This window comes from Nomascus leucogenys, chromosome 13 (assembly GCF_006542625.1).
Source record: "Nomascus leucogenys isolate Asia chromosome 13, Asia_NLE_v1, whole genome shotgun sequence".
Lineage (NCBI taxonomy): Eukaryota > Metazoa > Chordata > Mammalia > Primates > Hylobatidae > Nomascus > Nomascus leucogenys.
Window position 1 is genome coordinate 28825765 of NC_044393.1, and position 27212 is coordinate 28852976.

Sequence of the window (27212 nt, forward strand, 5' to 3'; positions counted from 1 at the left end):
CGGCCCAGGCCCGTCCCCGGTGCCGCCCCCCGCCCTGCCCGGATGCCCCGAGCCCGCGCCCCGGCCCCGCGCGCCAGCCCCACCTGCCCGGCGAAGGGCGCCTCCGCCTCGTTCGCCCGCGCCACCGCCACCGCCACCGCCGCCCGGTTCCCGGACCCCGCCGCCGCCGCCGCCGCCGGCGCGGCGCCCGGGAGGCAGCAGAGCGCGGGCAGCAGCAGCAGCAGCAGCAGCCGCCCGGGGACCTGCCAGCGGCTCCAGCGCGGGGCCTGGCCAGGCGGCGGCCCCGGCGCGGCGCGGCCGCCCCGGCTCCTCGGCATCCCGGCGGCGGGGCCCGGCCGCCCGGCTGCGATAGCGGCGGCGGCGGCGGCTCCGGCCGGGTCCTCCCGCTGCAGCCGCTGCGGAGCCGCCGAGTCACGGCGCCGCGGACACGCGCCCGGCCCGCCTGCCTTCGCCGCCGCCGCCGCCGCCGCCTCGGCCGCCAGCGCGCCCCCGCCTCCGCGCGCCCCGCCCCGGTGGGGGGCGGCCGGGGGCGCGGGGGCAGCACCCGGGCGGGACCTGCGAGGGCAGTGGCTCCCCGGCCAGCCCTAGGGAAGGGGCCGCGGAGCGGCGCTAGGGAAGGGGTTGCAGAGGCTAAAAGAACAGTTCTAGAGGCAGGGTCCGAAGGGGTGGAACTGGAGGTCGGGGTCTGGGGGCAGCCCTGAGCCGGAGGGGGAAGAGGCTAAATCAGTAATCCTGGAGATAGAAACACTGGATGGCCCTGGGGGAGCATATCCGGGGTTGGGGGTCCGGAACCCTGGGGAGAGGGTCCTAGGGAGTGGCATTGGAGGAGAGGGGGTCTGAGAGGCAGCCTGGGGGAGGAGACTGAGGAGCGGCCCTGGGGTAAAGGCGGGGTTCGAGAGCAAGCTAAAGAAATAGCCCTGGGTCTGAGAGGGTGACTCCGGAGAGGGAGCTCTCAGCGGCTCTCCTGGGCCGGGGCGGTGGGGGAAAGGGGTAGAGAAGAGCTGAGGAGCGTTTAAGAGGGGGCGTTCCTGGGAGACATTAGGTGAAGTTGAGGTGAAGCTCAGTCCCTCACCCCCTAGAGGGAAAGAGCTCATCCAGCTGGGAAGATCATCTTTCATCCAAAACAACCCATATTTATCAAGCGCTTTCTATTTGTAGGGCTCTGGGCTACTTGGGATACTGAAAGAAAAAAAAAAACACCCAAAAACAAAAACAAAAAAGAGAAGGCCGATTTCCTGAAGTGCAGAGGTTTACAGCTTGATGAGAAAACATAAACGCAAAGAAAAACAGAATGGCAAACACCACGTGTCAACAAGGATACAGGCGGCTGCTCCAGGGGTCAAGGGAGACCTGATGAGGGGCTGGGGAAGTTAGGAAAAGGTGTAATGGAGGAGGGCGGGACTCTAGCTAGGACCTGAAGGAAAGGCTGGATTTAAACTAGGGGAGGGGAGAGGAGAGGGCATTTCAGGGAGGAAGTTGAGGGTGTACAGGATGTGCCTGAGGCGGCAGATTAAGTTTCTCTGGAGCACAGGGTTCCTATAGGAAAGTGTTGGGAAGTGAGGGAAATAGTACAAGACAGTGAATGCTAGGATAATAAATTTGGGTTGCGTTCTGATGGAAAATGGGGAGAGTGTTCATTAAAGGTTTTGTGTGTGTGTCTGTGTGTGTATGTGTGTGTTTAAGCAGGATGATGTGTGAAAAATAGTATTTTATGATTACCTGGTAATCTGGAGATGCAAAAAGGGCACAGACTTTAGCGTCAGACCTATGTTCATATCTTGGCTCTGTTCCATTTTTATAAAATGATGCTAGTATTACTGTATAAGATCGTTTTCAGCATGAGGTGCTTGACACTTAATAGATATTCCATGTTAGTTCCCCTCCCAGTGGAGAGAATAATGACCAGAGGAGGCAGAGACGTTGGTTAGGAGACTAGTGTAATAGTCTAGGTGTAAGGAAATAAGCCTAACAATAATAATTAACATTTATTGAGTGCCTAATATATACTAGTTACTGGGCTAAGCACTTTCCTGCACGATATCTCATTTAATCTTCATAGATAAACCCTATGAAATAGATGCTATTATTGCCCCTAATTTAGGATAAAGCAGTGGAAGGCTTTGAATAAGTTTGCCAAACTTGCATGATTCGTAAGTGATAGAGCTGGATTGATTTGACTTCAGAACCCATTTTTTTCTAGGATGGGGGTGAGAAAAAAGACAGATTTAAGAGACAATGGGCATACAAGAAGAGGGAAAGGAGTTTGCAGTGATGGCAAATCGAGAAAGATGGATGGTAGCATCTTCACAGAAATGGAGTCATCATGTGGAGGAACTGGCTTGAAGGAGGTGACAAGGAGCTCGGTTTTAGACTTGCTGAAACTGGGGTGATCACAAGATCTGTGAGATGGGTATGGGAATGAGTTCTCGAAGAGGGTGGAGAATGGATATTTTGGACACCTTCAAGTAAATATGGTAGTTGAAGCTGAAAGCGAAGAGTTGAAGAGAGCAAAAGGCCAAGCGTTCCATCCTGAGACATACATATTCAGAGCCGGAGAAAAGTCAAGCCAAAAATGAATCTAAATATTGTCCAAAAAGACTGAAGAATCAGGATTATGGAGTATCACCGGAAAGAAGAAGAGAGGTTCAAAGAAAAGGAAGGAGGCCGGGCGCGGTGGCTCACGCTTGTAATCCCAGCACTTTGGGAGGCCGAGGCGGGTGAATCACGAGGTCAGGAGATCGAGACCACAGTGAAACCTCGTCTCTACTAAAAAAAAAAATATAAAAAATTAGCCGGGCGTGGTGGCGGTCGCCTGTAGTCCCAGCTACTCGGAGAGGCTGAGGCATGAGAATGGCCTGAACCCGGGAGGCGGGGCTTGCAGTGAGCCGAGATTGCGCCACTGAACTCCAGCCTGGGCGACAGAGCAAGACTCTGTCTCAAAAAAAAAAAAAAAAAAAAAAAAAAAAGAAAAGGAAGGAGTTGGCTGGGCGTGGTGACTCACACCTGTAATCCCAGCATTTTGGGAGGCCAAAGTGGGCGGATTACATGAGTCCAGGAGTTTGAGACCAGCCTGGCCAACATGGTGAAAACCTGTCTCTACAAAAAATACAAAAATTAGCCAGGCATAGTGTTGCACACCTGTAATCCCAGCTACTCGGGAGGCTGAGGTCTGAGAATTGCTTGAACCTGGGAGGCAGAGTTTGCAGAGAGCTGAGATTGTGCCACTACACTCCAACCCAGTGACAGAGTGAGACTCTGTCTAAAAAAAAAAAAAAAGAGAGAGAGAGAGAAGGAGTTGACAGTCTCAGGGAAATCAAAGAGACTGAAGACTGTATTAACACCATTGAGTTGAATAGCTCACAGTCCCGGTAGGGAGATGATAGAGACAAATCATTGTGGTTACATGATGAGTTATGACACGAATGAGAACAAAGTGTTGTGGAAACATTGAGGAAAGAGCAATAAACTGCCAAAGTTGGAAGGTTTGGGAGGGGATATATTCCAGAAAGAGGAAATAGTATATTCAAGGAATGAAAGGGAACAGACTGGACTGAGCTCTGTCTTATTCTTCTCCTTTCCTCTAATACCAAATGCTCGTGGAACTGCCAATGATGATATAGCGCTGTGGTGGTCCACCTTGACCAGCTCCCAAGGATGGTGGATGTGAATGGCAGTAGATATTGATGATAAGGAAAGAAGAGGCTGATAGAAGTAAATAGTTGCTTATAAAATGGATCCCTAAGATAGTCCTTAGTAAGAGGACGGTCCAGAGACCGCTGTGAAATCAGTTCAAGAAGAGGTTTAGAAGGTTTCAGAGCAACACCCCAAGATAGAATCACTGGAACTCTGACTTCTCAGCCTCCAGTCACCATAACGAGCATGGGATAAAATGGAAACAGCACTTGACTTAGCGTCAGATACCTGATTCAAGCACTGGCTCTGTCACTGACTTTCGGTGTGCCTTTGAGCAAGTCACTTCATTTACTTGGGCCTTAGTTTCCTCATAAAATGAAATGAATGAACTCTGTCTTCTCCACTTCACTGGAAAGACCACATGAGTGGTCGGAATTCACTTAATGAACTATATGGTAAACTGACCAGCTGCTAGGAAAACCTTTGACATTGATAATCTTAACAACAAGAAATGTTATATTGGGGCTGGCGCAGTGGCTCAAACCTGTAATCCCAGCACTTTGGGAGGCTGAGGCAGGTGGATCACCTGAGGTCTGGAGTTCAAGACCAGCCTGGCCAACATGGTGAAACCCCATCTCTACTAAAAATACAAAAATTAGCCAGGCGTGGTGGTGCACACCTGTAATCCCAGCTACTTGGGAGGCTGAGGCAGGAGAATTGCTTGAATCCAGGAGGCAGAGGTTGCAGTGAACCAAGATTGTGCCACTGCACCCTGGCCTGGGCGACAAGAGACTCCGTTTCAAAAAAAAAAGAAAAGAAAAGAATTATGATATTGGCTGGGCACAGTTGTTCACACCTGTAATCCTGCCACTTTGGGAGACCAAGGAGGATGGATCACTTGAGCCCGGGAGTTCAAGACCAGCCTGGGCAACATGGTGAAACTCTGTCTTTACAAAAAATAAAACAATTTAGCTGGGAGTAGTGGCACATGCCTGTAGTCCCAGCTACTCAGAAGGCTGAGGAGAGAGAATCACTTGAGACCAGGAGGCAGAGATGACAGTGAGCTGTGATTATGCCACTGCACTCCAGTCCAGGCAACAGAGCTAGACCCTGTCTCAAGAAAAGAAAAAAAAGAAATGGAGTAGAATCAATATAATATATACAACCCAAGGGACTGAAGAAATTACTTAGGAAATGAGTGTAGACAGAAAAGCAAAGAGTTCCAATGACTGGATCCTGGGGCAACTCTAATACTTAAAGGTTGGGAAAATGAAGAGGAAATCAGCCAAAGACACTGAGAAGGAAGAGCCGAAAAGAAGAAAACCAGGAAAGTGAGAACTCCCGGAAGCCAAGTGAATAAAATGTTTTAAGGAAGAGAGAGTAATCAACTGTGTCACACAGATCAAATAATGTGAAGATGAATAGATGGTAATTAGATTCACCACTGTGGAGGTTGTTGGTGCTCTTGAGATGTTTGGGTGGAGTGCAGGGGACAAAAATCTGATTGGAGTAGGTTCAAGAGGAATTGAAAATATTGAGTATACAGGATATAGCTTTTTCAAGGAGTTTTTACTACAAAGAAGAAGGAGAAAATGTGGCAACTGTAGGTGGTAGTGGAGTCAAAACAGACTTTTTGTTTGTTTTTAAGATGGGAAACATAACATTTGTATGCTGATTGAGACTGATCCAGGAGAGAGGGAAAAATTGATGACGCAGGAGAGAGAGGAGAACTGCTGAAGCCATGCCCTTGAGTAAGCATGTATACGAGTGAGGAGCTTGGCTATGAGCTAGGATAATTCCTCCGTAATAAGAGGAAAGAAGAGGACTTTTAGTAGTACAAATCTGGTACCAGTGTGGAGAAGAGCTTAAAGGGAGAACTTGCATTTGTTGGTTACTTATTTTTTGTCTAGCATTATGTTAGATGCTTTCCTCACAAGAGTTCTTTTTTATTTTTACCTGTATTTTTATTTTTTTCCAATCATATTCTTCCTAATTATTTTTATTTTTTTAGAGACAGGATCTCACTCTGTCACTCAGGCTGGAGTGCACTGGCGTGATCATAGCTCACTGCAACCTCAAACTCCTGGGCTCAAGCGATCCTCCCACCTCAGTCTCCTGAGTAGCTATGACTACAGGTACATGCCATCATACCTGACTAATTTTAATTTTTTTTTAAAGATGGGGGTCTCACTATATTGGCCACGCATGGCCAATATAACAGCTATGTAACAGTCACCATGCCTGACTGCAGCAGTTCTCAATATATGAGGAAAATGGGTTGTGAGGCTGTTGTAATGAGGCAAGAAAAGTTAAGAACTGAACTCAAGCTGCTGAAGATCCAAGATACTGTGCTCTTTATGCTCTGCAAAACTCCCCCACCCTTGCCCCTACCCCCACCAAATTGCATTGGCCTCTCACTGCAGATGTCAGGATGCCATCCATTTGGATAGGAAGAAACTGACACATTGGCTCAACCATAGGGTAGAGGTGCTTGTTTCTTATAAAGGAAAGAAATATTTGAGTGGTCGTAAGAATCTGCAGTACTAGGCAGCTCTTGATGCTGGAGGGCCCTCGCCCTGAAGCCAGGCAAATTTACCCAAAAGATAAAGATATAAAAAGAAAATACAGGAAAAAGAAGACTGACATTCTTTATTTTTTATTTTATTTTATTTATTTATTTATTTGAGACAGAGTTTCGCTCTTGTTGCCCAGGCTGGAGTGCAATGGTGCGATCTTGGCTCACTGCAACCCCTGCCTCCCAGGTTCAAGTGATTCTCCTGCCTCGGCTTCCCGAGTAGCTACGACTACAGACATGCACCACCACTTCTGGCTAATTTTGTATTTTTAGTAGAGACGGGGTTTTTACATGTTGGTCATGCTGGTCTCGAACTCCCGACCTCAAGTTATCCTCCTGCCTCGGCCTCCCAAAGTGCTGGGATTACAGGAGTGAGCCACTGCATCCGGCCAGAGTGACATTCTTAGTAGAGATCTGAAAGGAAATATAAATGAGAGGGTGGCTGGAGAGCACAGTCCAGCTTAGGAAGTCTCCTTGACCTCTCTCCTCCTTCCTCTGAATTCCTGTTGCAGCAGCTAACAGTCAATGAAAAGCAATTTATCTACATCAGATCACTTAATCTTCACCAACGTCCTGTGAAGTGGATTCTAAGGAAAGGGCGAGAGAAGTGATTTACCCCACAACACACCTAGAAAACAGCAAAACCAGGAGTAGAACCCAAGTGTCAGACACTAAATTCATGTCCTTAACCCTTGGTGCCTTTGTTCATTCATTAATTACCTCAAAAATTCTGTAAACATTACTCAGAAGCCACTCTGTGGAAGGTACTGGGGCAAGTGAGACAGTCTTCAGGTTAAAAAAAAAAAAAAAGCTAAGACTTGTGCACATGAAAAGCGTGACAACCACAAAACATTACAGCATTCTATAGGATTTCAGAGGGGAGCGAGGTCACTCTGGCTGGGGATATCAGGGAGATCAAGGAAGGTTTCCAAAAGAAAGTAGCATTTGAGATGAGTCTATATAAATGAGTTCATGTCCTTTGTAGGGACATGGATGAAGCTGGAAACCATCATTCTCAGCAAACTATCGCAAAGACAAAAAACCAAACACCACATGTTCTCACTCATAGGTGGGAATTGAACAATGAGAACACATGGACACAGGAAGGGGAACATCACACACCGGGGACTGTTGTGGGGTGGGGGGAGGGGGGAGGGATAGCATTAGGAGATACACCTAATGCTAAATGACCAGTTAATGGCACATGTATACATATGTAACAAACCTGCACGTTGTGCACATGTACCCTAAAACTTAAAGTATAATAATAATAAAAAACTGGTAATATTTTAAAAGCTAATAGTTTTATATACAATATACATGGAACATTACCACACATGTGTTCAAAAGTTATAAGCAATGGAAGACTGTGTGAAGTTTTAATTGGCAGAAAATGGGGGGTAAAAGGCCAGGCGCTGTGGCTCACGCCCGTAATCCCAGCACCTTTGGGAGGCAGGTGGATCACTTGAGGTCAGGAGTTTGAGACCAGCCTGACCAACATGGGTGAAATCCTGTTTATACTAAAAACACAAAAAAATTAGCCTGGCTTGGTGGCGCGTGCCTGTAATCCCAGCTACTCGGGAGGCCGAGGCAGGAGAATCTCTTGAACCCAGAAAACAGAGGTGGCAGTTAGCTGAGATGGTGCCACTGCACTTCAGCCTGGGCTACAGAGTGAGACTCCATCTCAAAAAAAAGAAAAAAAAAAAAGAAAGAAAAATAGGAGGTAAAGGCCTGGAGGAAGGAAAAAGTCTGATTGTTCGGGATCTAGAGAAGGTCCCAGTCCAGTCCCCCGACTCAGTCTCAATGTCCAGCCCCAAATGACTTGAGAGTATTTCTCACTTAGGTTTCTCCCTTAAAAGCATATTCAAACCAATGCATACAATGGGACACTATGCAGCCTTTTTTAATTTATTTTTTTTTTTTTCTTTTTAGGTGGAGTTTCGCTCTCTTGCCCAGGCTGGAGTGCAGTGGCACGATCTCGGCTCACTGCAACCTCCACCTCCCGGGTTCACGCCGTTCTCCTGCCTCAGCCTCTGGAGTAGCTGGGACTACAGGCGCCCGCCACCACGCCTGGCTAATTTTTTGTATTTTTTTAGTAGAAACGGGGTTTCACCGTGTTAGCCAGGATGGTCTCGATCTCCTGACCTCGTGATCCTCCCGCCTCGGCCTCCCAAAGTGCTGGGATTACAGGCGTGAGCCACCGCACCCAGCCCAATGCAGCTATTTTTTAAAATGAGGAAGTACTTACGAATTTATGAATAATTAGGACATTATTTCCAAAATGTAATATTAAGTGGTAAAAAAAAAAGGCAAAGGTGCAAAATCCTGGGTATTGTAGGCTACTATTTGTGTAATAATCGGAAAAAAGAATACATGTGTGTGCATGCACTTGCTCATTTACACATAAAATAGGGACAGATACCCAAGGAACTGATAATAGTGCTTACTTCCTGGAAGGAAGCTTAAGTGGTTTGAGGACAGGGTGAGAAGGCGATTTTTTTTTTTTTTTTTTTTTTTTTTTTGAGATGGAGTCATGCTCTGTCACCCAGGCTGGAGTGCAGTGGCACAATCTCGGCTCACCGCAACCTCTGCCTCCTGGGTTGGAGCGATTCTCTTGCCTCAGCCTCTGAAGTAGCTAGGACTACAGGCGAACACCACAAAGCCCAGCATTTTTTGTATTTTTAGTAGAGACAGTGTTTCACCATGTCGGGCAGGCTGGTCTCCAACTCCTGGCCTCATGTGATCCGCCTGCCTTGGCCTCCCAAAGGTGCTGGGATTACAGGTAGGAGCCACTGTGCCTGGCTGGAAGGAGATTTTTCTCACTGTATACCTTTTTGTATCTTTTGACTTTTTAATCATGTGGATATATTATCTCTTCAAAAAATAAGTACAAGCTGAGCTTTTTTTCCCTTTAGTATTGTATGTTCTCCAAATGAACAAGCTAAGCTTCTAAAAAAATAAGTGTAATAGCCTCTAAAGGCCACTCCCCGAAAAGAGGGCTTATATTGCAAAATGCTGGTATACAGGGAAAGCAGTAACAGTTCACTTAGGTTTCAAAAATTCAGGCCTTCATCTGCATGGCCAAAAAAAAAAGCAGAAATAAAGCAACAAAATATAAACAAGGTAAAATATTTATTATTAATTTTTTTTAACATAAAACATCTCTTATAAACCAAAAAGAAAAAGACCTATGACCCAATTCAATAATGGTGAAGGACTGAATGGGCTTCATGCAAACAGAAATATAAATGGACTCTTTTTTTTTTTTTTTTTTGAGACAGTCTCGCTCCGTTGCCCAGGATGGAGTGCAGTGGCACGATCTTAGCTCACTGCAACCTCTGCTTCCTTGGTTCAAGCGATTCTTATGTCTCAGCCTCCCGAGTAGCTGGGACTACAGGCAATGCCACCACGCCTGACTAATTTTTTTATGTTTTTTGTAGAGACGCAGTTTTACCATGTTGGCCAGGCTGGTCTGGAACTCTTGGCCTCAAGTGATCCATCTGCCTCGGCCTCCCAAAGTGCTGGGATTATGGGCGTGAGCCACTGTGCCTGGCCTGAACAGACTCCTGTAATAATTTTTTAAATGACCAACCTTGTTTGTAATTAAAGAAAGGCAAATTAAGACAATCAGCCACTGCTTTCTTAACGTTATCAGACTGCAAATACCAAAAGGTTGGATACTACAAAGTGTTAAAGAGGGCATGATAAAACAGATACTCCTCCGTACTGTTGGAAGAGATACAAACTGGTATACTGTCTTCGGGTCTCCAACTGGCAATGCCTGTCAACCTTGAAAATGAGCATACCTTTGACCATCAATTCTAATTCTGAGAATTTATCCTAGATAGATATCCTTGCATAGGTGCAAACACAAATGTAGAAAATTATTCAGTTGCCACATTCTTTGTAATTACAAAACACCAAAATCAACCTAAGTACTTTCTAGTTGGGGAAATTGCTACATCTAAACTGAGGAACACACTGGGAAGAAGTTGAAAATGGTATGGCTGTGTATTACTGTGATGACAAGACCTTGATTTAGCCCCCTCATTATCTCTTACTTGGACCGCAGTAGTAACTTCCCAGCAGGTCTCCCTGCCTTCATCTTGCCCTCTTGCAGGACCTGCTACATAATTTGCAGGGCCCAGTGCAAAAATGAAAACGCACGTCTCCTTGTTAAAAAAAAAAAAAAAAGAACTTCAAAATGATGACAGCAGAACATTAAAACAAGCGTGAGGGCCCTTCTAAGAGGGGGGCCCTGTGTGACTACAGAGGTCACAAGCCCACGAAGCAGGTCTTGACCCTTGAGTGTCACTTGGACACTGGCTGCCCATGTGACATGCTGCGTCCTCTGCCTGAAACATCCTTCCACCGCCATCTCTTTTTCTCTATGATGTACTACACTCCTGTCAATAAATAACTCTAATGTGACCTCCTTTGGGAAGTTTTCCCAAAGTCTTACAAAGTTCTTACTCAAGTCAGTCTTTCTTCAGTGCTCCCCCAGCTCTTGCACATAGTTTTATAAACTCTTTATCACAGCGTTGTTTTTTTTTTTCTTGAAACAGAGTTTCACTCTTGTAACCCAGGCTGGAGTGCACCGGCATGATCTCGGCTCACTACAACCTCCGCCTCCTAGGTTCAAGCAATTCTCCTGCCCTCAGTCTCCCGAGTAGCTGCGATTACAGTTGTGTGCCACCACACCCAGCTAATTTTTTAATATTTTTAGTAGAGATGGGGTTTCACCATGTTGGCCAGGCTGGTCTCAAACTCTTGATCTCGGGTGATCCTCCTGCCTCAGCCTCCCAAAGTGCTGGGATTACAGGTGTGAGCCACCATGCCCAGCTGATCACAATGTTTTTATAATTATTTGTTTAAAAGTTTCTCTCCTAGAGTTTCTGCAGGGCTTGGCCTATGGATTATGCTTTGTTTGTTTTTTGGGTAATCCTGGCACCTCATACATTACGTAGCACATGGGAGTTGAGAGAATGAATCAGCTGGAGTGGATGTATTTGGATGGGTGTGTTAAAAAATCAGCCATATATTGCTTCACAGTTACACCTCATCTTCAGGTTGTTAAATCTGACTGGACTCTTAATTTCATAGAGGCCAGCAGGTCCTGATGACTGGTTCTTCATTCCAGGAGCCATGGGATAGTATCAGACAGTCCTTTGAAGGGGTGGGAGATACCTGGACCTGCAAATTTTGGAGGCTTCCGCAAGCCATTTACACCTATCTCTGAATCTCCTTATACATTTCACGCTTTTAAAATGGAGGTCGAATCTCATTAGGGCCCACTGGCCCCATCAATCAGTGCCAAGTTCCAGGAACCCAGTAATTCCAGATTGCCCCCAATCCTTTGCAACACTGGTTTTCAAATGGGATATGCAATAGCCATAAAGTACATGAAGACTTGGTAAGGGGTACTCATGCATGGATATCTGTAAGGAAATTCATTTCCAGATCCTCAACTTCCAGACGTACCCCACCTGAGAAAGTTCCTGGGGTTGAGGCTCCAAGCTGACTTTTTCTTCATAATTGTAGTTCTGCTAGTCTTCATAAGAAAGGCCAGGCATGGTGGCTCACGCCTGTAATCCCAGCACTTTGGGAGGCTGAGGTGAGCGGATCACCTGAGGTCAGGAGTTCAAGACCAGCCTGGCCAACATGGTGAAACCCCACCTTTACTAAAAATACAAAAATTAGGCATGGTGGCGCGTGCCAGTAATTGCAGCTACTGGGGAGGCTGAGGCAGGAGAATCGCTTGCACCCTGGAGGTGGAGTTTGCAGTGAGCCGAGATCACACCATTGCTCTCTAGCCTGGGCAACAGAGCGAGACTCCATCTCAGAAAAAAAAAAAAAGAAAAAAAGAAAAGAAAGAAAGGCATATATCTGGCCCACCCTGAATGATACATTGCGTGGGGCAATAAAAAAAAAGCTCAGGATCAGGAGAGTTAAAAATACAAGATTCAGAAAATATCCTTCAATTATCTTTTAAACATATGTATATATTTTTGTTTGTTTGTTTTGAGACAGGGTCTCGCTCTGTCGCCCAGGCTGGAGTGCAGTGGTGTAACCGTAGCTTACTGCAGACTTGATCTCCTGAGTTTAACTGATCCTCCCGCCTCAGCCTCCCAAGTAGCTGAGACTACAGGTGGGTGCCACCACATCCACCTCATTTTTAAAATTTTTTCATAGAGACGAGGTCATACTATGTTGCCCAGGCTGGTCCTGAATTCCTAAGCTCAAACAATTCTCCCATCTTGGCCTCCCAAAGTGCTGATATTACAGGTGTGAGCCACTGTACTTGGTCTAATTTTTTTAAAAATTTTACTTCATTTATTTATTTTCTTAGAGATGGGGTCTTGCTCTGTTGCCCAGGTAGGAGTATAGTGGCATGATTATAGCTCACTGCAGCCTTGAACTCCTGGGCTCAAGCAATTCTCCCACCTCAGCCTCCCAAATAGCTCCCAAATAGCTAGGACTACAGGCACACACCACCACACCTGGCTAATTTTTAAATTTTTGTAGAGATGGAGTTTCACTATGTTGCCCAGGTTGGTCTCAAACTCCTGGGCTCCAGTGATCCTCCAGATTCAGCCTCCCAAAACATTTGGATTACAGGCTTGAGCCGCTGTGCCCAGCTGACATTATTTATCAAAATTATTTTAAGTGGTATGTGAGCAAAAGACTATGAAGACCACTGGTTCAAGACCATAGGCTATGGTGGCCTTTAGGAGGTTTTCTAGGAAGTAGTGGCCTAGTCTTCTCCACCTCTAGTCCTCTGAAACTGAATCTCAGTTTCACTAGGCAGACCAAAAAAATCATTGTAGACCAAGAAAATCATTGCAGACCCAGAAAGTCATTGCACTTGATTTCTTTGTAATTACCACCATGGTTGACCAGTCTCCTTTTTGAAATACACTTCCCCTGACTTTGGCATCATTGCACATTCCTGATTTCCCCCTCCTTGGCCCCTTGTCCTAAGTTTTTGCTAGCTCCATCTCTTCCAGTTGACCTTTTAAATTCTGGAGTTTCTCAGGGAAGTTATAAGCCTTCTATTATTATTATTCTTTCTATTATTTTCTAAGAAATGTCATCCATGACCACAGTTTCAAATACAATCTGTATCCCAACAACTCCCAACTTTCTATTTTTAGCATAGACCTTGCTCCCAAACTCCTAAATCCAATTGCTTATTCCACATCTATGCCTTAATGTCTCATAGGATTCCCAAACTGCAAAAAGCCAAAGCCAAGTTCATATTCTTTCCATTCAAAATGGCTTCCTCCTCTGGGCTTCCCCTACTTAGTAATAGTGCTCTATCTGCCCAGTTGTTCATGCCAGAGACCTGCAAGGCATTCTTGAGATCTCTTTAACCTCCCCCATAGCCAACCAATGATTTATTCCTATGAATTCTACTTCATGTAAGATTTCCCTAAGTCTCCAGACCAGGCTACATACCCTTATTCTATACCCTCATATAGCACCTTGTACTTCATAGTATTTATTCAAATTGTAATCAAGTAATTATTTTGAGTAATTCTATCTCCCCCTCCACATCATAAGCTCCATGAACACAAGGACAACACCTGCTTATTTCTGGCATATAGTAGGCTCTCAATGAATATTTGTTTATTTATTTATTTTTGGGGGATGGAGTCTTGCTCTATCACCCAGGCTGGAGTGCAGTGGTGCTATCTTGGCTCACTACAGCCTCCGCCTCCTGGATTCAAGCAATTCTCCTGCCTCAGCCTCCCGAGTAGCTGGGATTACAGGTGCGCGCCACCATGCCTGGCTAATTTTAGTATTTTTAGAGGTGGGGTTTCACCATGTTGGCCAGGCTGGTCTTGAACTCCTGGCCTCAAGTGATCCACCTGCCTCGGCCTTCCAAAGTGCTGGGATTACAGGCGTAAGCCACCGCACCTGGCTGAATATTTGCTAAATGAACAAATGTAAGCACTATTTGTAGTGTTGTGTAGTCTTTGCAGTGTTGCATAGTGTTCGGCTGTGTGTTTTTGTGATTTAAAACCTATTGCTATGTTCACGGTAGGGGGCAGCAGAGTACGCGGATACTGAGAGAGTCCAGTACTCAGTATTAAAAGGGCAACTCAGATAAATCACTTAACCTTTCTGAGACTATTTCCTTCTCTGGAAGTCAGGGTTAATTCTCCTTCCCTTGGATCAAAAGAGATAAGCAGATGTAAAAGGGCTTCACTGCAGGACAAACAGGAGAGAATGTGATTAGAGTCAGTTAAGATAAATATTTGTTGAATAAATGGAGACAGAGGAAGAGGATTTTGGCTATACGACTGTGGAACAGATTGCAGTAGAGAGTTGACAGATTCCAAAGAGAGAAAATGAAAGCTCCAGGAAGAGACTGGCCTATGCCCAGAGCCAGCGCTGTGAAGTCAGCACAGGATGTCCTTGGCATGCTCTCATCTCTGCTCCCTGATCATTGCCCTCCACCTCTACCTGTGGCCTCTAGTTTCCCATCGCTGTGCTGCCGGCTTTTCCTTCCCTTCTCTCCCATCAAAGCACATCTGTCCTATGTCCTGGCCACTCCAAGGCCTGCTCACTGCCATCCACAGTGACAGCCAGTTAACCCAATAAATGGATTATCATTAAAGTGCCCAGGGCAGGCAGTGTATTATTTTACCACTCTCAATAACAGGAATTGGACCTTCTTGAGACAGAAGGAATAACTTACTCAAAAATTATAAGTTTCAAATAATAATAAAGTTTAGGTTTTGTGGAAGGAGAGGAAATGGAAGGTTAACAGAGATGAAGACAGTCCTAACTTGGCCGGGCGTGGTGGCTCACACCTGTAATCCCAGCACTTTGGGAGGCCAAGGCAGGCGGATCACCTGAGGTCAGGAGTTTGAGACCAGCCTGACCAACATGGAGAAACCCCGTCTCTACTAAAAATATGAAAATTAGCCAGGTGTGGCGGTGAGCGCCTGTAGTCTCAGCTACTCGCGAGGCTGAGGCCAGAGAATCACTTGAACTTGGGAGGCAGAGGTTGCAGTGAGCCGAGATCACACCACTGTACTCCAGCCTGGGCAACAGAGTGAGACTCCATCTCAAAACAAACAAACAAACAAACAAACAAAAAATAGTCCTAACTAAGTTCAGACTCAAGAAAGAATAATTGTACAAATACAAAATCTGTGAGATGTGACTTGATAGTAATATGAGGGGAAAAAGCTTTTAAAAATGTTCATACATATATATATACACACACATACACATAATAGATATGCATACATATAATTTAATTGTAATTTACATTCAGTAAAATTTACATTTTGGTGTAGAGTTCTGTGAGTTTTGACAAATGCAAATAATTATGTAAACACCACCACACACAAACAAAAAAATAAAACAGTTAATCACCTTCCCAAATTCCCTTTTGTTACCCCTTTGTGGTCAAAGCCTTCCCTACCCTTAAGCCCTGGCAACACTGATATGTTCTCTATTCCTATAGTTTTTTCTTTTCCAGACTGTCATATAAAATGGAACCATACAATATGTCATATTCTGAATTTGGCTTCTTTCACTTGGCATAATGGATTTAAGATTCATCCATGTTGTTGCATGTATCAATAGTTAATTCCTTTTCATTGCTGAGTAGTATTCTATTGTATGGATATACCACAGTTTGTTACTCCACTTCCCAGTTGAGGAATATTAGGTTGTTTCTAGTTTTGGCAATTATGAATAAAGCTTCTGTAAACATTCACATACAGGTTTTGGTGTGAACATAAATTTTCGTTTTACTTGGGCTAATTTCTAGGAGGGATTGTTGGAGCCTATGGTAAGTGTGTGTTTAACTTCATAAGAAACCTAGAGGGGTTGTATCATTTTGTATTCCCACCAGCAATATGTGAGAGTGGCAGTTGTTCTGCCTTCTCACCAACAATTGGTATTGTCAGGGATTTTTTTCAATTTCAATAAATGTATAGACATACCTTACTGTGGTTTTAATTTGCAATTCCCTACCAACAAATGATGTTGAGTATATTTTCAAATATTTATTTGCCATCCATATATCTTCTCTGGTGAGATGCCTGTTCAAAACTTTTGCCTTTTTAAAAAATTGTTTGTTTTCTTATTTCTGCGTTTTGAGAGGTTTTTTTTTTTTTTTTTTTTTTGAGACAGAGTCTCGCACTGTTGCCCAGGCTGGACTGCAGTGACGCCATCTTGGCTCACTGCAACCTCCGCCTCCCGGGTTCAAGTGGTTGTCCTGCCTCATCCTCCTGAGTAGCTGGGCTTACAGGTGCCTGCCACCATGCCTGGCTAATTTTTTTGTATTTTTAGTAGAGACAAGGTTTCACTATGTTGGCCAGGCTGGTCTTGAACTCCTGACCTCATGATCCACCTGCCTCAGCCTCCCAAAGGGCTGGGATTACAGGCATGAGCCACCACGCCCTGCTGAGGGTTCTTTATAAATTCTAGGCTAGGCATAGTGGCTCATGCCTGTAGTCCTAATGCTTTGGGAGGCTGAGCAGGAGGATCACTTGAGGTCAGAAGTTTGAGACCAGCCTGGGCAACATACAAAAATCCTGTCTCTACCAAAAATAAAATAAAATAAAAATTTAAAAAGATGTTAAAAAATAAATTCTGGATTCAAGTCCTTCGTTAGAAATGTGATTTGCGGTCAAATGCGGTGGCTCACAGCTGTAATCCCAGCACTTTGGGAGGCTGAGGTGGGGGGGGGATCACCTGAGGTCAGGAGTTCAAGACCAGCCTGACCAACATGGTGAAACCCCATCTCTACTAAAAATACAAAAATTAGCCACGTGTGGTGGCGGGCACCTGTAATCTCAGCTACTGGGAAGGCTGAGGCAGGAGAATCACTTGAACCCAGGAGGCAGAGGTTGCAGTGAGCCGAAATTGTGCCACTGCACTCCAGCCTGGGCGACAAGAGTGAGAAAAAAAAAAAAAAGAAATGTGATTTGCAAATATTTTCTCTGAGGTTGTTGCTTGTCAATGCCTTTTGACGAAAAAAAATTAGCTTTGATGAAATCTAATTTATTAAATTTTCCTTGTATGAATTGTGCTTTAATGTTGCATCTAAGAACTCTGCCTAACCCAACGTGACAAAGGTTTTTCTCCTATGCTTTTTTCTAAAAGTTTCATGAGTTTATATTTAGGTATATGATCCATTTCAACTAAATTTTTTAAATAGAAGGTATGTGGTATAGGTCAAGGTTTACATTTTTGCATATGAATGTCCCATTATTCCAGCATCATTTCTTTTTTTTTTTTTTTTTTTTGAGACGGAGTCTTGCTTCGTTGCCCAGGCTGGAGTGTGATGGCGCCATCTCGGCTCACTGCAGCTTCCGCCTCCTGGGTTCAAACAATTCTCCTGCCTCAGCCTCCAGAGTAGCTGGGATTACAAGCATGCGCTACCACGCCCGGCTAATTTTTGTGTTTTTAGTAGAGACAGCTTCACCATGTTAGCCAGGCTGGTTTCGAACTCCTGACCTGAGGTAATCCGCCCACCTCGGCCTCCCAAAGTGCTGGGATTACAGGCGCGAGCCACCGCACCCAGCCCATCCAGCATCATTTCTTAAAAAGAAAACCTTTCTCCATTGAACTGCCTTTGCACCTTTGTAAAAAAATCAATAGGCCATTTTGGTGTCACTGTGTTTCTGGACTCTATTCTATTGATCTATGTGTCTATCCTCTTGCTGAGACTATAGTTCTTTATTAGTGTATAAGTATAGTACGTCTTGAAATCAGATCGTGTGAGTTCTCCAATGTTGTTCTACCTTTCCAAAATTGCTTTAGCTTTCCAGTTCCTTTGCCTTTCTGTGTAAATTTTAGAATCAACCTGTTGATATCTACAAAAAAAATCCTGCTAGAATTTTTATCGGGATTGTGTGAATCTTTATATCAACTGGGGAAGAGCTGACATCTCAACAAAATTGAGCCTTCCAGTCAGTAAACATGTTATATCTCTCCATTTATTTAGCTTTTCCTTTATGTATTTCATCAGTGTTTTGTAGTTTTCAGCATAAAGATTCTGCACATATTTTGTTAAATTTATCCTTAAAGTATTTCACTATTTTGAAGCTACTGTAAATGATGTTTAATTTTGTTTTCCAATTGCTCATTGCCGGTATATAGAAATACAGTTTTTTTTTAAATATTATGACTGTGTCCCATGACTTTACTAAACTCATTAATTAGTTCTGTAAGCCTATTCACAGATTTAATAGGATTTTCTACGTAGAACATCATGTTAGCTACTAACAGGGATAATTTTATTTCTTTATTTCCAATCCTTACGGTTTTCTTTTTTTTTTTTTCTTTCCTCTTACGTTTTTGCACTGGTTAGAACTTTTTGGATGATGTTGAATAAAAGTGTTGAGAGTGAACATCTTTGCCATGTTCCCAATCTTAGGGAGAAAATATTCAGTTTTTCACCATTAAGTAGGATGCTCATTTTGTGTGTGTGTATATATATATATATACACACACACACACACACATATATGTACATATGTATGTGTGTATATATCCATATATATATATTTAGACAGAGTTTTGCTCTTGTTGGCTGGAGTGTAATGGCGTGATCTTGGTGCACCACAACCTCCACCTCCCAGGTTCAAGCAATTCTCCTGCCTCAGCCTCCCAAGTAGCTGGGATTACAGGCATGCACCACCACACCTGGCTAATTTTGTATTTTTAGTGAAGATGGGGTTTCTCCATGTTGGTAAGACTGGTCTTGAACTCTCGACCTCAGGTGATCCGCCCGCCTTGGCCTCCCAAAGTGCTGGGATTATAGGCATGAGCCACCGCGCCTGGCCAGTATATATATATATTTTTTAGCTCAACGAAGTTTAATCTAAAACTAGAGAAGTTTCCTTCTCTAGTTTGTGAGAGATTTTTTTTTTAATCACGAATGGGTTTTAAATTTTGTTAATGCATTTTCTTCATCAATTAGGATTATCATGTGTTTTTTTTCTTCCTTAGTCTGCCAATATAGTGAATTATGCTCATTTATTAATTATTATTATTATTATTATTATTGAGATGGAGTCTTGCTCTGTCCCCCAAGCTGGAGTGCAGTGGTGCGATCTCACCTCACTGCAACCTCCACCTCCCGGGTTCAAGCAATTCTCCTGCCTCAGCCTCCCAAGTAGCTGGGACTACCAGCGCACACCACCACGTCCGGCTAATTTTTGTATTTTTAGTAGAGACGGGGTTTCACCATGTTGGCCAGGCTGGTCTCAAACTCCTGATCTCAGGTGATCTGCCCGCTTCACCCTCCCAAAGTTCTGGGATTACAGGCATGAGCCACCAATGCCTGGCTATTTTTGAATGTTACAGCAGCATTAAATTACCTGGGATAAACTCCACATAGTATTGAAGTATAATTTTTAAAATATATATATATATTTCTGGATTCTATTTGCTAATAGTTTATAGTTTGTTGAAGTTTTGGGGTATATGTTCATGTGAAGTATTGTTCTATAGTTTTCTTGTTATCTTTTTCAAATTTTGGCATTGGGACCATGCTGGCCTCATAAAATGAGCTAAGTTTTTTTGATTTTTCTGGAAGAGTTTGTGCGGAATTGATACTATTTCTTTCTTTAACGTTTGGTAGAATTTCCCAGTGAAACCATCTGGGGGCCAGGCATGATGGCTCATCCCTGTAATCCCAGCACTTTGGGAAGCCAACGCAGGCGGATTGCTTGAGCCAGGAGTTCGAGACCAGCCTGGGCAACATGGTGAAAACCCATCTCTACTAAAAATACAAAAAAAAATTAGCTGGGTGTGGAAGTCTTGGCTGCAGTGAGCTGTGATTGCACCACTGTACTCCAGCCTGAATAACAGGAGTGAGTCCCTGCCAAAAGGAAAAGAAAGAAAAGGAAAGAAAAGAAAAGAGAAAAGAGAGAAGGAAGGAAGGAAGGAAGGAAGGAAGGAAGGAAGGAAGGAAGGAGGGAGGGAGGGAGGGAGGAAAGGAAGGAAGGAAGGAGGGAAGGAAAGGAAGGAAGGAAGGAAGGAAGGAAGGAAGGAAGGAAGGAAGGAAGGAAGGAAAAGAAAAGAAACCATCTGGGCCTGGAGTTTTCTTCTCTACATTGGAAGGTTTTAAACTATGAATTCAATTTTCTTTAGTACATTTAGGACTATTTCTCTTATCTATTTCTTCTGGACTGAGTTTAGGTAATTTGTGTCTTTCAAGAAATTGGTCCATTTCATCTAAGTTGTCAAATTTATGAGCATAGAGTTGTTTGTAATATTCTCTTATTATCCTTTTAATATCTGGAGGGTCTGAAGTGACATCCCCTCTTTCATTCCTGATATTAGTAATTTATGTCTTCTCTCTTTCTTTTCCTTCGTAAGTCTGTCAAAAAGTTTATGAATTCTGTACACCTTTTCAAAGCTTTTGGTTTTATTGATTGTTCTCTATTTTTTTCTGTTTTCAATTTCATTGAATTCTGCTTTTCTAATTTCTTTTTCTTCTGCTTGATTTAGGTTTAATTTGTTCTTTCTCTAGTTTCTTAAGGTAGAAGCTTAGAGTATGATTTGAGGCTTTTCTTTTTTCTATTATAGGCATGTAAAGCTATAAATGTTCCTGTACACACTGCTTTAGCTGCAACCCATAAATTTTGATATGTTTTGTTTTGATGTTCAGTCAGTTCAAATATTTTCTGATTTACTTTAAGATTTTCTCTCCGACCCATGGGTTATTTAGAAGTATATTAACAATTTCCAAATATTCGAGAATTTTCTTTTTTTCTTTTTTCTTTTTTCTTTTTTTTTTTTTTTGAGACGGACTCTTGTTCTGTTACCCAGGCTGGAGTGCAGTGGTGTGATCTCGGCTCACTGCAACCTCCAACTCCTGGGTTCAAGCAATTCTCCTGCCTCAGCCTCCTGAGTAGTTGAGATTACAGGCACACACTATCATGCCCAAGAGTTCGTCTAAAAAGAAAAACAATAATAAATTAAAGTTATGTTTATACTATATTATAGTCTAATAAATGTGCAATAACATTATGTCTAATAACATTAGACATTGCGTATAATGTCATGCAATGACATTTTGTATTTTTAGTAGAGACAGGGTTTTGCCATGTTAGTCAGGCTGGGGGAGTTTTCTATTATTGATTTGTTATTTAATTTTGGTATAGCCAGAGAACACCATTTATGTGGACGATCTCGGCTCACCACAACCTCTGTCTCCTGGGTTCAAGCGATTCTCCTGCCTCAGCCTCCCGAGTAGCTGGGATTATAGGCATGTGCCACCATGCCCAGCTAGTTTTGTATTTTTAGTAGAGATGGGGTTTCACCATGTTGGTCAGGCTGGTCTTGAACTCCTGACCTGAGGTGATCCACCGCCTCAGCCTCCCAAAGTGCTGGGATTACAAGTGTGAGCCACCACACCTGGCCTTGTGTGGTTTTAATTTATTAAAAATTGTTAAAGTTTACTTTATGACCCAGAATATGATCTATCTGGGTATATGTTCTGTGGGCACTTGGAAAGAATATGTATTCTGTTGCTCTTGCGTAGAGTGTTTTATAAATGTCCATTATATCAAACCAGTTGATAATGTTATCCAGGTTTTATATATCCTTTTTGATTCCCATCTATTTGTTTATCAGTTATTGAGAACGGAGTTATTGAGTCTCCCAGTTATGACTGTGGATGTTTCCATGTCTCTTTTAGTTTTATCAATTTTTGCTTCATTTATTTTGGATCTTTGTTAGTTGCATACTATATTTCAGTGTTTATCTTCTTGGTGAATTGACCCTTTTATCATTATGTAATTTCCCTATATTTATATCTTTATATTTAAAATAGGTTTCCTTAAACCATAAGACATTTGAGAAGTAAAAATAAAATAAAATAGCTTTCTTGCTGATAGCATATAGTCGGGTCTTGTTTTTTTCTTTTTCCAATCCGATAATCTTTGTCTTTTTTTTTTTTTTTTGAAATGGAATCTTGCTCTGCCGCCCGGGCTGGAATGCAATGGCGTGATCTCGGCTCACTGTAGCCTCTGCCTCCCAGGCTCAAGCAATTCTCCTGCCTCAGCCTCCTGAGTAGCTGGGATTACAGGCACCTGCCACCATGCCCAGCTAATTTTTGTATTGCTAGTAGAGATGGGGTTTCAGCATGTTGGTCAGGCTGGGGGAGTTTTCTATTATTGATTTCTTGTTTAATTTTGGTATAGCCAGAGAACATGCTTTCTGTGGTTTTATTAAAAATTGTTAAAGTTTATTTTATGACCCAGAATATGATCTATCTGGGTATGTGTTCTGTGGGCACTTGGAAAGAATATGTATTCCGTCGTTCTTGGGTAGAGTGTTTTTTGTAAATGTCCATTATATTAAACCAGTTGATAATGTTATCCAGGTTTTATATATCCTTTTTGATTTCCATCTATTCGTTTATCAGTTATTGAGAACAGACTTATTGAGTCTCCCAGTTATGACTGTGGATTTTTCCATGTCTCTTTTAGTTCCATCAATTTTTGCTTCATTTATTTTGGATCTTTGTTGGTTGCATATTATATTTCAGTGTTTATCTTCTTGGTGAATTGACCCTTTTATCATTATGTAATTTCCCTATATTTATATCTTTATATTTAAAATAGGTTTCCTTAACATTTGAGAAGTAAAAATAAAATAAAATATAATAGCATATAGTCGGGTCTTGTTTTTTTCTTTTTCCAATCTGATGATCTTTGTCTTTTTCTTTTTTTTTTTTGAAATGGAATCTTGCTCTGCCGCCCAGGCTGGAATGCAATGGCATGATCTCCGCGCGCTGCAACCTCTGCCTCCCGGGTTCAAGCGATTCTCCTACCTCAGCCTCCCGAGTAGCTGGGATTACAGGCATGTACCACCTCGCCCAGCTAATTTTTGTATTTTTAGTAGAGGTTGGGTTTCACCATGTTGGCCAGGCTGGTCTTGAACTCCTGACCTCAGGTGATCCGCCCACCTCGGCCTCCCAAAGTGCTGGGATTGCAGGCGTGAGCCACTGCACCCAGCCATCTTTGTCTTTTAATTGGTGTATTTAGATCATTTACATTTTTAAAGACCATTTACATTTAATGTAATTATTGATAAGAGTGGATTTTGGTCTACAATTTATTATTTTTCTGCTTGTCTCCTCCATTTTTTTGCCTCTTAATTTCCCCTTTCCTGTTATATTTTGGATTATTTGAATATGTTTTATATTCCAATTTAATATATTGGTGTCTATATCTTTTGTGGTTTTTTTTTTTTTTTAGCTGTTGATCTAGGGATAATAATACACATACCTAATTTTAACAGTCAACTTAAAATCAATATTTTAATGCTTCAAGTAAAACACTGACATCTCACAACTACAGGCATACCTTGGAAATATTGCAGGTTCAGTTCTAGACCACTTCAGTAAAGTGAATATTGCAATAAAGTGAATCACACAAGGTTTTTGGTTTCCCAGTGCATATATAAGTTATGTTTAAGGCCGGGTGCAGTGGCTCACACCTGTAAACTTATCAATTTGGGAGGCTGAGGCAGGCAGATCACCTGAGGTTGGGAGTTCGAGACCAACTTGGCCAACATGGTGAAACCCTGTCTCTACTAAAAATACAAAAATTAGCCAGGCATAGTGGCAACATGCCTGTAATCCCAGCTACCCTAGTGGCTGAGGCAGGAGAATCGCTGGAACCTAGGAGGTGCATATTGCAGTGAGCTGAGATTGCCACTGCACTCCAACCTGGGCGACAGTGCGAAGAGTTTGTCTAAAAAGAAAAACAATAATAAATAAAAGTTATGTTTATACTATATTATAGTCTAATAAATGTGCAATAACATTGTGTCTAATAACATTAGACATTGCGTACAATGTTATGCAATGACATTATGTCTAAAATGTAAATACCTTAGTTAAAAAGTACTTTGTTGCTTAAAAATGCGAACAATCGTCAGAGCCTTCCGTGAGTCATCATCTTTTTTCTGGGGGAGGTTCTCGCCTCAGTGTTGGTGTTTACTGACTAATAAGGGTGGTGCTTGCTGAAGATTGGAGTGGCTGCGGCAATTTCTTAAAATAAGACAACAATAAAGTTTTGCATATCATTTGACTCTTCCTTCCACAAAATATTTCTCTGTAGCATGTGATGGTGTTTGATAGCATTTTACCCACAGTAGAGCTTCTTTCAAAATTGGAGTCAATCCTCTCAATTCTGGCTGCTTCTTTATCAACTAAGTTTATGTAATATTCTAAATCCTTTGTTGTCATTTCAACAATGTTTACAGTATCTTCAACAGGAGTAGATTCTATCTTGACAAACCAATTTCTTTGCTCATCCAGAAGAAGCAACTCCTCATTAATTAAAGTCTTATCATGAGATTACATAATTCAGTCACATTTGCAGGCTTCACTTTTAATTCTAGTTATCTTGCTATTTCCACTACATCAGCAGTTCCTTCCTCCACTGAAGATTTGAACCTCTCAAAGTCATTCATGAGGGTTGGAATCAACTTCTTCCAAATTTCTGTTAATGTTTATATTTTTAACCTCCTCCTGTGAATCACAACTGTTCTTAATGACATTTAGAATGGTGAATCATTTCCAGAAGGCTTTTTGTTTACTTTGCCCAGATCAATCAGAGAAATCACTATCTATGGCAGCTCTAGCCTATGAAATGTTTTTTTTTTTTAAGACAGAGTCTCACTATGTTGCCCAGGCTGGAGTGCAGTGGCGTGATCTCGGCTCACTGCAACCTCTGACTCCCAGGTTCAAGTGATTCTCCTGTTCGGCCTCCCAAGTAGCTGGGACTACAGGCGCCCACCACCATGTCCAGCCAATTTCTGCATTTTTATTAGAAACGGGGTTTCACTATGCTGGCCAGGCTGCTCTTGAACTCCTGACTCTGTGATCTGCCCACCTCAGCCTCTCAAAGTGCTGGGATTACAGGCGTGAGCCACTGCACCCGGCCTGTATTTCTTAAATAAGACTTGAAAATCGAAGTTACTCCTTGATCCATGGACTGCAGAATGAATGATGTGTTAGCAAGCATGAAAACAACCTTAATCTCCCTGTACATCTCCATCAGGGCTCTTGGGTGACCACGTGCATTGCCAATGAGCAGTAATATTTTGAAAGGAATCTTTTTTCTTGAGCAGTAGGTCTCAACAGTGGGCTTAAAATATCCAGTAAACCATGCTATAAACAGATATGCTGTCATCCAGGCTTTGTTTTTCCATTTATGGAGCATAGGCAGAGAATTCACATCATTCTTAATGGCCCTAGGATTTTCATAATGGTACATAGACATTGGCTTCAACTTAAAATCACCAGCTGCATTATCCCCTAATAACAGAGTTAGCCTGTCCTTTGAAGCTTTGAATCCAGGCAATGAGTTATCTCTAGCTATAAAAGTCCTAGATGGCTGGCTGGGTGCAGTGGCTCATGCCTGTAATCCCAGCACTTTGGGAGCATGAGGCAGGCAGATCATGAGGTCAGGAGTTCGAGACCAGCCTGGTCAGCATGGTGAAACTCCATCTCTACTAAAAATGCAAAAAATTAGGCAGGCATGGTGGTGTACACCTGTAGTCCTAACTACTTGGGAGGCTGAGGCAGGAAAATTGCTTGAACCCAGCATGTGGAGGTTGCAGTGAGCCAAGATTGCACCACTGCACACCAGCCTGGGTGACAGAGTGAGACTCCATCTCAAAAAAAAAAAAAGTCCTCAATGGCATCTTCTTCCAATAGAAGACTGTTTTGCCTACATGGAAAATGTGTTGTTTAGTGTAGCCACCTTCATCAGTGATCTTAGCTAGATCTTCTGTAGAACTTGCTGCAGCTTCTACATCAGCACTTGCTGCTTCACCTTGTACTTTTATGTTCTGGGAGATGGCTTCTTTCCCTAAACCTCAGGAGCCAATTTATGCTACCTTCAAACTTTTCTTCTGCAACTTCCTCACCTCTCTCAGCCTTCATAAAATTAAAGAGAATTAGGGATTTGCTCTAGATTAGGTTTTGGCTTAAGAGAATGTTGTGGCTTGTTTAATCTTCTATCCAGACCTCTAAAACTTTCTCCATATAAGCATTAAGGCTGTTTCACTTTATTGTTCATGTGTTCACCGGAGTAACACTTTAATTTTCTTTCTTTTTTTTTTTTTGAGACGGAGTCTCACTCGGTCGCCCAGGCTGGAGTGCAGTGGCGCAATCTCGGCTCACTGCAAGCTCTGCCCCCCAGGTTCACGCTATTCTCCTGCCTCAGCCTCCAGAGTAGCATGGACTGCAGGCACCCGCTACTATGCCCGGCTAATTTTTTGTATTTTTTTTTTTAGTAGAGATGGGGTTTCACCGCGTTAGCCAGGATGGTCTCAATCTCCTGACTTCGTGATCCACCCGCCTCGGCCTCCCAAAGTGCTGGGATTACAGGCATGAGCCACCGCACCTGGCCATGACTCTTCTTTTCACTTGAACATTTAGAGGCCATTGTAGGGTTATTCATTGGCCTAATTTCAATGTATTTTGCCTCACAGAATAAGGAGGGCCAAGAAGAGGGAGAAAGGTGAGGGAACAGCTGATCAGTGGAGCAGCCAGACACATACTACATTTATCAACTATAGGTTTGCCATCTTATATAGGTGTGATTTGTGACACCCCAAAACAATTACAATAGTAACATCCAAGATCACTGATCACAGACCACCACATCAGATATAATAATAATGAAAAAGTTTGGGCTGAGTTCAATGGCTCACATCTGTAATCCTAGCACTTTGGGAGGCCAAGGTCGGAGGATCACTTGAGGCCAGGAGTTCAAGACCAGCCTGGTCAACATAGTGAGACCTTGTCTCTACAGAAGAAAAAAAAAGTTTGAAATATTGCAAGAATTACCAGAACGTGACACAAGAGACAGGAAGTGAACATATACTGTTGGAAAAATGGCACTGATAGACTTGCCCCACAAACCTTCAATCTGTAAAATCACAATATCTACAAAACACGATAAAATGAATAAAATGAGGTATGCCTGTATATGAGTCCCTT

The 27212-nt window shown here is 43.0% G+C and overlaps 2 protein-coding genes across 3 annotated transcripts in view; both read right to left on the bottom strand.

Moving 5' to 3' along the window:
* MMP24 (matrix metallopeptidase 24) overlaps positions 1-320 on the bottom strand; it is a 52151-nt gene extending 51831 nt beyond the window's left edge. Inside the window, exon 1 of one of the 2 annotated variants that reach the window (XM_030826268.1) lies at positions 84-320. In XM_030826268.1, coding sequence (XP_030682128.1) covers positions 84-317 — 234 coding nt within the window. In that variant the 5' untranslated portion in view covers positions 318-320. The remainder of the gene's footprint in view (positions 1-83) is intronic. The other variant, XM_030826269.1, reaches the window with a different exon arrangement.
* A 6224-nt stretch (positions 321-6544) lies between these two features.
* PROCR (protein C receptor) overlaps positions 6545-27212 on the bottom strand; it is a 44939-nt gene continuing 24271 nt past the window's right edge. The window contains exon 4 of the mRNA XM_030826420.1: positions 6545-6622. Coding sequence (XP_030682280.1) covers positions 6612-6622 — 11 coding nt within the window. The 3' untranslated portion in view covers positions 6545-6611. The remainder of the gene's footprint in view (positions 6623-27212) is intronic.